This window comes from Hemicordylus capensis, chromosome 5 (genome assembly GCF_027244095.1).
Source record: "Hemicordylus capensis ecotype Gifberg chromosome 5, rHemCap1.1.pri, whole genome shotgun sequence".
Lineage (NCBI taxonomy): Eukaryota > Metazoa > Chordata > Lepidosauria > Squamata > Cordylidae > Hemicordylus > Hemicordylus capensis.
The window spans coordinates 50,049,540-50,064,232 of NC_069661.1; the positions used below are offsets into that span (position 1 = coordinate 50,049,540).

At 43.1% G+C, this 14,693-nt stretch overlaps 1 protein-coding gene across 5 annotated transcripts in view; it reads right to left on the minus strand.

Annotated features, from left to right (window-relative positions):
• Nucleotides 1–14,693, minus strand: part of SCLT1 (sodium channel and clathrin linker 1) — a 92,200-nt gene that overhangs the window by 43,644 nt on the left and 33,863 nt on the right. For all 5 annotated transcript variants that reach the window (XM_053253314.1, XM_053253318.1, XM_053253315.1 and 2 more), the window contains exons 11-14: nucleotides 12,731–12,821; nucleotides 12,298–12,389; nucleotides 8,122–8,299; nucleotides 1,643–1,741 (exon numbers count right to left, since the gene is read on the minus strand). In XM_053253314.1, coding sequence (XP_053109289.1) covers nucleotides 1,643–1,741; nucleotides 8,122–8,299; nucleotides 12,298–12,389; nucleotides 12,731–12,821 — 460 coding nt within the window. The remainder of the gene's footprint in view (nucleotides 1–1,642; nucleotides 1,742–8,121; nucleotides 8,300–12,297; nucleotides 12,390–12,730; nucleotides 12,822–14,693) is intronic.

A 14,693-nucleotide genomic window follows, 5' to 3' on the forward strand; every position in this document is an offset into this window, starting at 1 on the left:
ATTGGAGAGGGTAGCAAGTTGGGAGGAAAACCTACATGGAAAATTATGGACCTTCACATGTACTTCATTGCTAACTACTATGTGCTACATATCCCAGTATTTCTAGACACTCTTTCCAAAGTGTAAATAACTATATGCAAGAATTCACACTGTTCCATAAGGTTTTTTAAAAATGAAAAGGCAGACATATTTGTTTAATGTTAGCTTATTTAGCAAATGGGCTGGTTCAGACATCTTGTGGAGCAATGCTTAAATCTCAGGAGAGCATCTCCCCACTTCTCTGTCTACGCACACCTTGAAAGAATCCTACTATCTCTGAGAGTTAAAAACAAACCAGGATTGGTTGTAATGTCTGAACTAATAAATCTTGGTTTATTCTAACCTACTTCCTCAAAGTATATGAAGATCTAAACCCAAGATCCATTAGTTTGGAAATCACAACAGGCTTATTTTTAACTACAATTGGAAGTAGAATTATTCCAAGCCTCATGCAAGCAGGGGAGAAAGGAGAGTGGACTCCTGAGGCTCAGGATGTCATATGTAACTAAAATTCAATGACATGAAGTTCAAATAGGCCATGTAGTATATTTTGCGAGTTTAACTATGCATATGCACAGTGGTTTGGATCTTGGATGGGGAAAAGCCACTTTCTTCTTCTTTGAATGCTGAAGAGCCCTTTCTCACAAGCAATGAGAAAGGGCTACCAAGTTTGTGGGGAGGAAGCCCTAAAGAACCTACCTCCAAATAGACCATCAGTCCGCCATCCATGGGAGAGCGGATCACCTGCCCACACAAGCACCGGCTGCAGCCAGTAGCTCAGAGGATTGGGGTGCCAGGACACGTCACCCCACCCCCCGAACACCAATAATGTACCTAGCAAGATTATGAGGATCTCCCCTCCCCAAGTCTACCAGCTGTGACTGACATATGATCAAAGAAACAATCAAATAAATGGATCTCCTAACCTCATTTTCAAGGGTGGCTCTGTAGTTCCACCCCGATATGGAAGAATCTGCCCGTTGCCTTCATAAAAAAACAGCCCCATTTCAGCCTCAGCTTTTAGATCACCTGGAATGACTGGGCATAGAGCTTTGGTTTTGAGCAGAGAGATGTGGGAGGAATATGTATATTTAAATTGAAGTGGATTGGACAAATTGTTGGTTTTTAATATTTTTAAATTAAAAAACAAAAAAGTCCTATAAGTGGCTTGTTTCGTGAGAAAAAATTATTAAGTCCTTTAGGTTTCAGTGAAACGTACTTCCAGCTAAATGTGGTTAGATTTGCTGCCTGAGGCTGCAATTCTCTACACACTTACCTGGAAGCAAATTGTACTGAATTTGTTAGGATTTATAAGAAAACATACATAGGATTGCATTGCATGGTTGAAAGTCTCCTTTGTTAATCAGCAGTGAGGGGCCCATTTTACAATCTCGTCTCCAGGCCCACTCCAACCTTGCTACGCCCCTGGAATCATCATATGAAATCTTCTAACATTAGTCAGTCAGATGAACACATATTCTGATTCAGACCATTTTCAGATGTATAAGAGAAGTTAACTTTTACAGTATTTGTACAACTGATGTCATTAAGTCTTCAAGAAAAATGAATGAAGTAAGAAGAAGTTCTAAGCATGGAAACTCACTTCCTTTCTAGTATTGGAAAGCGAATTTTGAAGCAGCTGAGAAATAGTCTCTTTCATATTTTTGATTTCTTCCTCTTTTTGTTTCTCACCTATCTTTGCCTATAGGGGAAAAAGAAGAAAAAGAACTATTCAATTACACAGAAAATATTCTTGTGAGGAGAAAACAAGTGTTGTCTATAATACGTACGGCTTCTTAACTGGCTCCAAAATATGGTTGTTCAATAAACATATTAGATTTTGATATCTTTAACATGGAAATCATGTTTATAAGTCTGGATCTACAACAAATAATGGATACTGTGTTTTTTCCATCTTAAGGTGACCTTTGCAATGACTCTGGGAGAACGGGCACTCTGCCAGGAACATTTTCAGTGTAATGGGCAGATCTTGCCACCAAGGTCCTTTGAAGTCAAGCACACTAATCTAAAAGCAGTAACTACTTATTGGGTTTTTGATCAGGAATCCTTTGGAGCTAGAGTTCAGGGGTTACATAGGCAGGGAAGAGTTTAGGACTTGGCTCAAGTCAAGGGGAGGACATATGGATGGAGGCAAGCGACAGTTGGAGCAGAAGGAGGCAGAACAAAAGGCCTTTACTATGCTTGTGGACGTAGGTTGTCTCATTACCTGAGGTTTAGTCATGGTTGTGTCCTGGCTTATCACTGATCCTGGAGTCTTTGTAACTGGATGTGGGGGTTCGCCTTGGCCCTGTGCTAACCAAGGTAGAGGAGGAGGTTGTGTTTGGTAGTCAGGTCCATGGGTTCTCAATCTTGGGTCCAGATGTTGTTGACTACAACTCCCAGAATACTCAGCCAAATTCTACTGAAATTGGGGAGGTCCCCAGATGTTTGCCTTCAACTCTCATAATTCCCAAAGGTCACTGGGGCTGGGGATTATTATTATTATTATTTCTTGTTTACACAGACAGGTGTTATTGACTGGTTTGTTTTATCCAGACATCGAGTCCTTCCCAAGGACCTGGGATGCCAGAATTTTATTGTCAGTTGTTATAGATATCGTCGCAGAATTTACTGTTCCCAGTAAAGCTGCTTTTTGTAATTGGCTGATGGTGATTTCTGTGGCCCCTATGGTGTTGAGGTGCTCTTCAAGGTCTTTTGGAACTGCACCCAGGGCGCCAATTACCACTGGGATTATTTTGGTCTTTTTTCTGCCACAGCCTTTCAATTTCAATTTGTAGATCTTTGTGTTTGGTGATTTTTTCTATTTCTTTTTCTTCTATTCTGCTATCCCCTGGTATTGCTATGTCGATTATTTTGACTTGTTTTTCTTTCTTCTCGACTACAGTTATATCTGGTGTATTGTGTGGCAGATGTTTGTCTGTTTGTAGTTGGAAGTCCCATAATATTTTTACATCTTCATTTTCTATCACTTTTTCAATTTGATGGTCCCACCAATTTTTGGCTACAGGTAGCTTGTATTTTTTTGCAGATGTTCCAGTGTATCATCCCTGCTACCTTGTCATGCCTTTGTTTGTAGTGAGTCTGTGCGATCTTTTTACAACAGCTGATGAGGTGGTCCACTCTTTCATCTGCTTCTTTACAAAGGCGGCACTTGCTGTTTGTTGTGGATTTTTCGACTTTTGCTCTTATTGTATTTGTTCTTAGTGCCTGTTCTTGTGCAGCCAGTATTAAACCCTCTGTTTCTTTCTTCAAGTTGCCATTCTTAAGCCATTGCCAGGTCTTGGTGATGTCTGATTTCCCACTTATATCGTGCAAATATTGACCATGCAGTGGCTTCTTTTTCCATTTTTCTGCTCGGTTCTTGACTTGTTCTTTCTTGTAGGCCTGCTTTGTTTCATTGGTGTTGAATAGTTTTGCTTTATTGACCATTTGAAGTGCATCTTCTTCACTGTCCTTTATATATTCTTCAAGGCCTCTTTTCTCCTCCTCTACTGTTTGATGGACTTGCAGCATTCCTCTTCCACCTGAGCTGCGAGGGAGGTAGAGCCTATCTATATCACTGCGGGGGTGCAGAGCATGATTGATGGTCATGATTTTCCTGGTCTTACGATCCAGCGTCTCTAGCTCAGTCTGGGTCCAGTCTATTATTCCTGCAGTGTATCTGATAACAGGTATAGCCCAGGTGTTTATGGCTTGTATGGTGTTCCCGCCATTGAGTTTGGACTTGAGGATTTTTCTAACTCTCCTGATGTATTCACTTCCAATTTTTCTTTTAACTTCAGTGTGTGCAATGTTATCAGCCTGGAGAATGCCCAAGTATTTGTAATGTTCTTTCTCTTCCAGGTTCTTGATGTTGCTTCCATTGGGCAGTTGTATTCCTTCTGTTTTTCTTATTTTTCCTCTGTTCATTATTAATGCAGCACACTTGTCTAGTCCAAACTCCATTGCTATATCGCTACTGAATATACGGACAGTGTTTATCAGTGATTCAATTTCTGACTGGGACTTTCCATACAACTTCAGATCATCCATGCACAGCAGATGGTTGATTTTACTGGATGTTTTAGATGTTTGGTATCTGAGGCCTGTTTTGTTTAGTATTTGTGAAAGTGGGGTCATGGCAATTACAAACAACAGAGGGGATAGTGAGTCCCCTTGGAAAATGCCTCTTCTAATGCTAACCTGTCCAAGTGTCTCACCATTGATTGCTAACTGTGTACTCCACATGCTCATTGCTTTTTTTATAAATATCTGAATGTTTTTGCTGACACCAGTTGTTTCTAAACATTTTAGTATCCATGTGTGAGGCAATGAATCAAAGGCTTTCTTGTAGTCAATCCATGCAACACTTTGATTTTTTTTTTCTTCTCTTGCAATTTTCTAAAATCATTTTGTCAATCAGCAGCTGGTCTTTTGTTCCTCTGGTGTTCGGGCAATTTCCTTTCTGTTCAACTGGAAGCTTTTTGTTAGTTAATAAGTGTTGCATGACTTCATCTGCTATTATTCCAGTTAATAATTTGAACATGGTTGGCAGGCAGGTGATCGGTCTATAATTACTTGGAACTGCACCTTTTGCTGGGTCTTTCATTATGAGATGAGTTTTCCCAGTTGTTAGCCATTGTTCAATATCATCTCTTTGCAAAATGTGATTGAACTGTTTTGATAGTTCTTTATGAAGGCTTTTTTGACCTCTTTCATCCAGCCTGCTTTTTTATTGGATTGTCCCATAATTTCCCCCAGAATTGCACTGTTTCTTCTTTATTTGGTGTTTCTAGGTTTCTTGCAGTTTCTCCTTCTATGCTTTGGTAGAAACGTCTCTGATTCGACTGGAATTGGAGATTCTGCCTGTGTTGTGTAATTCTGGCTTCATACCTGCTAATCTTCTTTGACACTGCTGTTATTTGCTGCTTTATTATTTCCAGGACTTCTCTAATTTTCCTTGAATCTAGGTGGTATTTTTGGATCAGATACTGTTTGGTGTTTTCATTCTTCAGCTTCTTGTCTTTCATATTTTTCAATTTACTAGCATCTGATCTAAGCTTGGCGATTTTATTTTCTAATCTAATCTTCCATTTAGGTGATGTACTACTTTCTTTTTTAACAGGTCCATGATCTTATATCCGAGCTCTTGTGTTGTTATTGTTGCTGCACTGTACATTAGTTGGTTTGTTTCTTGCAAATTATTGGTTGTTATCTCTGCAAGTGCAGCATTGACATCTTTTAATGCCTGAGCAAATTGTTTTTTGGCAACTGTTTTTAGAGCTGGAAGTCGAACCCTGGTGGTTGTTTGGTTCCTGTGCTCAGTTATTTTTTTGCTTTAGTTGCTTTTCTGTTAAACGGCATTTGGGTTTTTGAGGTGAAGGCAAAAGGGTGGTTGCCTGGTTTTGATTTTGAAACAGTTCAGTAACAGTGGCATCCTCGATTTCCAACACCTCCTGCACCTGCGCCTGAGCAACTTCTTCAATTGGTGGTAATTCTTCTTCCATATCTTGAGCCTGTGTTGCTCTTTCCAGTTCTTCCAGCTCAACTCCTGTGAATATTTTATTTCTTATTATGTATCTTCTCTGGTCTGCTATCCTTTGTTCTGTTATTTCTGTATCTGGATGCTTCTTTTTCCAAATTTGGTACATTCTTTTTAAATAACCTCTTCTAGTTGGACTAGACTTGAAATAGCAGATCATTATTTCCTTGTTGGCATTTTTCGTATATTTTTTTCGGTTAAGCAACGTTTCTTCCAGTAACTTTGCTGTCTTCAGCCATGGTTGCTCAACTGAAGATCCTAAGTCCTGTTGCCCACTTGCCACCAGATGTCCAGGGACTATAGCACCTGGCGCGGTCCTTGTTGACCCGGGCGATGACCGATCCGGTATAGATTTATTAAAGTTACGTCTCACCATATTGTTGATGGGAGAGGCACTCTTTGTCTGGCTCCTCTGGTGAGACCTGTCCAGTATGGTTGGACCTCTGGCATAGCTCTCACCTTCCTCAGAGCACACAAGCCCCACAACCACGCCAGGGTAGTGTCTCACTGGGGGTGGTATTATTATTATTATTATTATTATTATTATTATATATTTTATATCCTGCTCTTCCTCCAAGGAGCCCAGAGCAGTGTACTGCATACTTAAATTTCTCCTCACAACAACCCTGTGAAGTAGGTTATGCTGAGAGAGAAGTGACTGGCCCAGAGTCACCCAGCAAGTATTATGGCTGACTGGGGATTTGAACTTGGGTCTCCCCAGTCCTAGTCCAGCACTCTAACCACTATACCAAGATGGCTCTCCTTATGGGAACTGAATTCCAGTAACATCTGGAGACCCAAGGTTGAGAATCCCTGATCTGGTCGGTCAGTCCCACAGTCTGAGCTGCATGATGAGCTCCTATGGTGGTAGGGGTCCTATATACACTGTGGTGATCTAGATTGGGATTGGGAAGTTGCATGGTACCAGTAACGAGATGAAGAGCAGCATGGTGATGAGAGATGGTAGTAGGATTCCTGTTCCCAGTCAAGGGAATCCCAGTGCCTGAACAAGCATGTCAGTGATTTGCATTTCAGCTTATCTCCAGTGATATGCAGACTACTGTCATGGTGGTGGTGGTAGTTATGCAGAAGGTAATTAGGAGAAATGGTTCTGGTCAGTGGAGAGTACTGATCCCTCGGGTGTTTCCTTGGATGATCCCAAGTAGAAGATGACTGTGGCTGCAACCCAGACTCATCAACCTGGCAAGATTCCTTGGGATGTGCATCCAGGTCTGATTCAAGTGGAACCTACTGTACATCTGAACCTATATTTGAGTGATGCTCTTCAATGAAAAGTGAAGAGTGAAGGCTGAATAGTGTTATCCACGGTGGGGAATTTGGTTTAGAGGATTCCATCTGCTTCTTCTTTTTCTTTCTAGGCAGCTCTAAGGGATCAGCTGGTGTTCTTGCTGTTGTCTTCTTCGTTGTCTTTACCTTCAGCTTTAGAGCCGAGGCTGTTGGTGCCAACTGCAAAAGTAGTGAGGTAGATTTCATAGAGATGGATCCAGATGCTATTGGTTTTGGCAGTGATGGGATGGTTAGTTTCAAAACTAACTTGCATCCTGATGCTGAAAGTAAAGTGGTTGGTTTTGTAGGGAGAAAGATGAACCTGAGAGAAGTGGTGGGATGGAAGTGCCTGAGCTCAGGTGAGCAGATTTGTGGAAGGGATCTACAATTATTGAGGAGGTAGGCATGGTGGATTTAGGTGTCTGCTCCATAGAAGACATGGATGGGGAAGCTGTATTTGCTACCCAAAGCGGCACAACCAGCTTGTAGAACCCTTTCCCACGGTAGGGATGGTAACTAGGAAGCTCTATGATGACAAGCTTGCCTGGTGAATCCTTGGCAGACTGTACAGGATTCAACTTTATGCCTCTCTCCCAGGGGCATAGCTAGGGGAAAGGGGGCCTGTGTTCACCCCTCTCCCCAGTGGCCCTTCAGAGTGAGGAAGATAATGAAGAAAATAGGGAGGGATGGAGCTGAGGGCCCCTCAGGAACTTGGGGGCCCGGGTTCTTGGAACCCATCTGCTCTTATATAGTTATACCCCTGCCCTCTCCGATACAGTGCTCATCAGTGATGAGTAACTTGCAATGGCAAACTACAAATCATTTAAAGATTGTTTTACCTGCCATAGACTAGTGGCAACACCTGGGAATAGGGAAGAACCAAGGGAAAAACCCCCACACAAAATGTAAAGAAAGGAGAATGGAGGAAGAGGGGTAGAAAGAATAAAAGTTACACAAAAAGGGGACCAAGAGAAAAATCACAAAGTAACTCTCTCGAACTCTTGTGTTTTCAGGCAACGACAGCATGGAGAAGGTGGACGGCAGAGTCAGTGCAACAGCAAGTGAAAAATTGAGATGCTAAGGAGGGATGTGCTCTGAATAGATATATTTGTGGGTGGTGTGCCTGCCAAAACACAGTTCTTTCATACTTTTGAAGGTTCCAAAGCAGGTCTCTGCACAAGCGTTAATGCCATCAATGTGATGCAAAGAGACCAAGCAGAATATTCAAATATCCAAAATAGCACTTCACTTACCCGATTCATTTGCAAGTTAGCTTCCTCTAAGAGCTGCATGCTCTCGCGGGCCTTTTCTATAGCATCATATTTCTCCCGTTCTGTATCAACACACTTTGCTTGAAGTTCTCTGATCTGGTCTTCTAGATTTGTTCTTTCTGTTCTTAGGTGTTCAGAATCTTGGGCCGCTACACATAACCTGTATATCAGAAAAGCACTTAATTGACAGAAGCTGAATCCAAACAGGACTGAAACAATAGCTATCGGGCCTTGTGAACCAGGGAGAGCGGGGATTATATGTACTTGCATCCCTGACATAGTTCAGACTTCCTCGGACCGCTTTCAAGTTGTGATATGAAGGTCACATTACAGAAGTGACCAGTGGCAATATTCAGCAACTCCTCCTGGCAAGAAAGCCACAACCTTCTTTTTCAGATTCATATCTGATTACTGTTGTTGGTGCCTTTGCAACCTTTGTAATGCACTCTATGTGGGGCTGTGACCTGAAGGGACCTGAAAGCACCAGCACATGGCAGACTGAGGAGAGGGTACATAAACCAGTGCTTCAGCATGTTTCTTGGCTCAGCTTCCAAATTATATGATGGATTCTGCACTAAAAAGCTTAAGGTGCTCAACCAGAACATATCCAAAAGATTAGGCTTGAGCCCAGAACGGCTCTACCACGTTTCGGCGGTGGCAGGGGTGTTCCCTTAAGGGCGGGGGAATGTGCAGTCACCCCTCCTGCCGCATTTCCCCTGCCGGCACTCCGTTGTTTTGAAGCCCCTCTGTGCGGCAGCGTTCCTCTGTCAGAGACTGACAGAGGTCCCATTCGGAAATAACGCCAAACTGGAGTTGAATGGGGCAGAGTTTGGAATTTGTGTATGTCCAAATGCATGAAACCATGGCTTTGGGGCAAAAGCGACGAGCTGTTTCCCTCATCAAACTCCAAGTTGAACCTTCAGTTTGTAGTGAGTTTCGTTGCTCCAGCTTAAGGTTTGAAGGTGACAGCGTTATGTTCGAATGCAGACAGCACCATAACTGGGGTTTCGTGCATTTTCTGGAACTGAAATCAGAGAGAGGGCAGCCCAGACCCACCCAGGAATGTGCCCGCTCCATTCCTGCCACGCTTCTAACTGGCCGCCTCTCCGAGAACTTGCCCTGCCCATCCTGTATCTGCCAGGGACATACCAAGGTGGGTGTGGGCCTGGAGATGAGATTTTAAAATGGGCCCCTCAATTTGCACCGCATGAACACTTGTGCACATCAAAAGGAGGAAATCTCCCAGTTTGGAATAAATGAATAAACATTTTTAAACAGTCTGATTAATCTGAGGCCCCCATGGATGCCGACTACCACTCAGCCCCAAAGCAATTGGTCAAAGGGATGATTTTTAAAAAGATTTTTTATTTTTTATTATTTCTCTTATAGGCAATAATGAGGATTAGATTATTTGATGTCACATAGATTCTACATGAATCCCTATGTAGACTCTATGTGACATCAAATAATACACATCAACACATGTGGATTCTCTGGTGTTGGAGTCTCTGATTTTCAGTTGCTTTCCCCCTGCTAAATATAAGAGAATCACCACTTTAGAAGGCACCTCTTTGCTCAGTTAGCAGGGGGCACAGACTTGTTCAAGCAAAGAGAAGTTTAATTGCTCTTCTGAGAGTTATATGAACAGTCTGCATATAAGTATTTTGAAGTAAGGAAAACAAACATCTTATGACAGTTATTTCTTTTGCAAACAAAGAAAAAAAAAAACTCCAAAATGCTAATTACTATATTTTTAAAAAATTCATTTCTGCAGTCAGTATAGAAAATGTTCAGCTAGATGGACAAAGGCTAGATGGATACCATATGTTCATGTAATCTAGCATCCTCTTTTCAACAACAGGCAGCCATTCAGATACCTCTAGAAGCTTGCAGATTGGGGCAGGAAGGCAAGAGTCTTCTCCCCACTGTTGCTCCTAACATATGCACAGCCTCCATAGTCAGGGGCAGTCAATCCTTAACTACCCCTCTTGCACAATTGCCAAATGTTGTTCGTGAACAGATGCAGCATTTAGACCTACAAAACCTAAAGACAGTTCTAAATATACATATATGTGGGTATTGTACTATCTACGACATTTATATTCTGCCCTTCCTCCAAGGAGTTCAGGGCTCCTTGACCCCCCTCCCCCCACACACACACATTTTGTGATCCCTTCTCCCCTTTATTCTTACAACAATCCTGTGAGGCAGGTTAGGATGAGAAAAAAAGAGTATCTGGCATAAGGTTACCCAGTGAGCTTCATGGCTGAGCAGCAAGAGACATGAACCCAGACATTCCCAATGCACTCTAACTACTACATCACACTGCCTCTCAAATGTTGGTTGACTTACTTTGGAGTAAGACCAATTGAGTACAATGGGGCTTACTTCCAAGTAGACAGGAATAAGATGGTCATGATACAACGGGAAAGGGAAACCCACAGTATCAAAGCTGGGCTGCTCACCAATTTTTCTTTCCTTAACGAGATTTCTGCTTCCCCCCCCCCTCAAAAACACACACCCAAAGTGTAAATAATTATACTCTCATATATATTCTACCTCAATGAGTGTCTCTCCCTTCACTGCAGGGCACTCCAGGCAGAAGCAACTTACTTTTCTCTCTCCCTTGCTAAACCCCCACCCCAATCACCTTTCACAGTCCTCAACCCCAAGCAGAGGTAGCCCACAATGGGGGTTTCACCTCCTTGCTCACCACTCCCCTGGCCCCACACAGCAGTACCTTCCTACCCACTGGGGCCAGGCATAGTCCAGCACGCAAGGGGAAGCCAAGGAAATAAATAATGGAACAACTTACAACTTGTCAGAGGAATGCTGGGAGCAGTGGAGGCGGAGCTCAGCCTCCAATGCGTGCAGGGGCTACTAGGGACCAAGGGTGCTTGATGTGTGCAGGTGGCTCCTGCTGCAGGTTGCTTTCCACTCCCATGGCGGCAGCACCTCTCCTTCCCGCCTTCCCTTCCCTCCATCACCTCTGCGCCTATCTCACAGCTCGTGCAGCCATAGCAGGCTTGGGCTGCTCTGCCTCCTCCTCTCATGGGGGGTGCCCAGTCTCTCTCTCGGACTCTGACACTGGGATCATGATGGCGATGGACAGCAATGGGCACCGGGGGGGGGGCAGCCACCACAGGGCGCTCTTAGAGTGACTGAGTGCGCCCCTGTGCTATTTAGGCCCCCGAGCCAGCCCTGAAGGGGGCTCCTCAGAGGCTGTGGGCCAGGAAACATGTGTCTCCCTTTGTCTTACTGACGGTATGTCCCTGGTCTCCGCAATCCTCAAGCCGCTGCCTGGTAACAGGGATTTTGCCTTGTCCCATCCCAAGCTTCTAAGCTTGTCAAAGGGAAAATGCACATTGGGGGATGCCTGCTTTCCACTGTGACTTGTTCCACCCCCCTCTGGCAATCAGAAGACAAAGGGGACAAGATGCCATGACAGGCACTATGTGTTTTGGTCTCCAGAAATGAATTGATAAAGAAGTATATTCTCAAGCACATGGCACCATGAACTGGGCAACCAAGTTAGATTGCTGCAAAGGTAATATATGGCAGGGCAGAGATACCCGGGGTCAGGTTTAAACAGCAGCCCCATCCAGCAGTTCTTTAATGGCTATGAACTATTTTTTGTACAATAAAGATGGGGCAAGGGGGCCGGAGGCAGTGAGTGTAAAATAAATAAATACATCCTCCCCCGACTCTAGAACCCCTGAATTGACTTCAAGCTGGTCCAAGAGGGTTCGGCTTGACCTTGAGCCAAACTGGGCTCGGTCCAGTTCAAGGGTGAGCCGTCGAGCTGGACCAGTTCCATGTCAAACCAGCTTGAGGTTGAGCTGCTTCACACATCCCTATAAAACAGCCCTTCCATGAACAGAAGACACAGAAGAACTTCTTTGTGAATTCAACCCATACTAAGTTACTATGACCTGATTAACTAAGAATCTTCAAGTAAGAAACAAACCTAGCATATGCTCTTCAAATAAGCTACATTCGAGTACAGAGAATGAATAGAAGTTACTCAGCAACAGGATTACTCAGCAAAACACTCCTTTAGAAGGAAAAGTTCATGTACCTCAGCACTGCTCCTTACGACCTCCAAGTCTCACTCGCACCCACCCACACACTTCATAAAGTTATTACTTAATTGTTTACCTTGTTTCCAACTGTTTTATGCTAGATTGCAATTCCTGTAAGCGTTTATCTGCTGCTTCCTCTCTTCTCTGAGCGAGTAGGACATCTTCTTCCTTGAAGCCACAGAAATCATTCGCTTAGTTTTGAATATAAAGCATAGGCGTTAACAAAATGAAGCTCACTTGATATTTTTGGCACGCAACCAGGTAAGAAATGCTAACTTTGCCATAGTATTGTGTTCAAATAAGAGCCTCCCCATCTCTCACAACTTTTAAAAGATCTATCAAGACACATCTGTTCACCCAGGCTTTTCATTTGATTTCCAGTTGAATAGCTAACACTTTTAACATGTTTGCAATAAAAATACCATTAAAACAGTCTGAAATTTAAAACTGCCCAGAGATGTGAGTTTGGGGCGGTACAGAAGTTTTAGTTAGATAAATAAGTACTATACCTTTCTCCTCATCTGGGTCTGAAGATCCTCAGTTAGTTTGATCATTTCACCAACCTTTGTAAGTGCTGTTCTCAAGTCCAATTTGGATTGCCTGCATGTAAAAATTATGGCCAGTCTTCATTCATTGCATTTACCCAATTGTAAAAAATACCCAACTGACTAAGAGCCACCAAAAATGCATTTTCCATTTTAACAGCAGTTTTGTCATGAATAGATTCTCCTTACTAAGGCAAAATACTTTTTTGACCCAACAAAAAGCCACCCCTCTATCTAGGTTATATCTGTCCCACTTGTAAATTGTTGCTGGAAATTGCTTCTTCACAGCAGGGGCAGCCTGTGGGTGCTATAGCACATGTAAGCAATTCACCTCACAGAAAGTCTTCATAACAGCACCAAAGCCACCCAGGACAGTGTGGTCCTGGTGTGGAGATATTCCAAACAGTGAGCCTCTGTGCACTGCATGAAGTTTCTGAAGAAGCAGTTTCCAGAAGCAATAGTGCTGCCTGTGTCAATAGTGCTAGCCTCATTCTCTGAAAAACTGCACATCTAGGGAATGATGAAGTGGTGAATTAGATCCTATTCCCACCAGCAGCTACTGGGATCTGTGGCCCTCAGCAGACATATATTGTTGATATTTGAATACATAAAGATATTTTTCATAACTATACAGGTCTTAACAGGGTCACGTTTTAGCAAAGTGTTCTTCATTGAAAGGAACAGGGACTAACGGTGGCCCCCATGAACCCTAAGTGTGGCCCTCTAACTAATTGTTTATTGGGCCTGTGTGAAGCTTCATTCAAAGCAGAATTCTCTGCACAATCCTCCATGGCACCATGCAGAGACTACTATACTCACTGTGCAGTGCTGTGTCTTGCCTGGTGCTGACAGGGGGAGCTCCCCCTTTAAAGGGAAATGGAGCCCTTTTGAGCCCCTGTACCATCTTGGAAGGCAGGTACAGAGACCTGAGAAGTGTAGCCATTCCCAGGGCCTTCCCCACAGAGAGGGCTCCAACTCTCCTAAGGGCCCTCCCAGCACTGAAAAATGTGCAGTGCTGTGCAAAGCTGAGCTCAGTGGCCAGTGGCTCTCATACTGAAGGGTGGTTGTTTTTTTGCCAAAATGGCTCCCGCTTGAAAATAGTGAAGGTCACAGTATTGGCATATAGAGTTATACACATCCACATACAAAAACTCATATGCAATACTAATATGCAAAACTAATATGCAATAAGGCACTATGTTTCTGTGCTTAGTTCCATTGCATAGACAGAACCATTACACTAAAATATTTATTCTGTTTCATTCACTGCTACTTACACAAAGATAAATCCTTAAGGCAGTGGGAATCAATTATTTATGCTTGTATTTTCCTGAATGATACAGGAGAATACTTGTATTTTCAGTTTCCAGTGGGATTTTTAAGAATGTACCTAAAATCAACTACAATACAAAACAAATTGTTATAGTAAGAACTAGACTGCCTACTTTCCTTTCACGATCCCTGCAACTGTACCAAATTTGGTCCAAATCGATTCACATTTGCACCTTAAATGTTCACATGTCCACCATCTTGAATTGGGCTGGATGACATCATCACAATTTATGCCATTGAGGCATCCCTATGTGTCCCTACATCTGTAGCAAATTTGGTTCAGATCGATTAGGCGGTTCACAAGTTAGCCCAATAGAGCCTCAAAAGTTTACACTTCCGCCATCTTGAACTGGAATGGATGACATCATCACAAACTAGTCCCTATGTGTTCCTACAACTATATCCGATTTGGTTCATATTGGTCCAAGCATTGCAAAGTTGATTAGGGTGGGGGGGACCGGACTCAATGGCCAGACCGGACCCAGTTCGGCCGAGCCCAGGCTGGTTCGAATTCAGTCCGGACACCCCCTAGTGAAGAGTGCAAATGCAGGTTGATCCCCCTGTCCCTTCTCTAGCAATATAAGTTACCAAATGC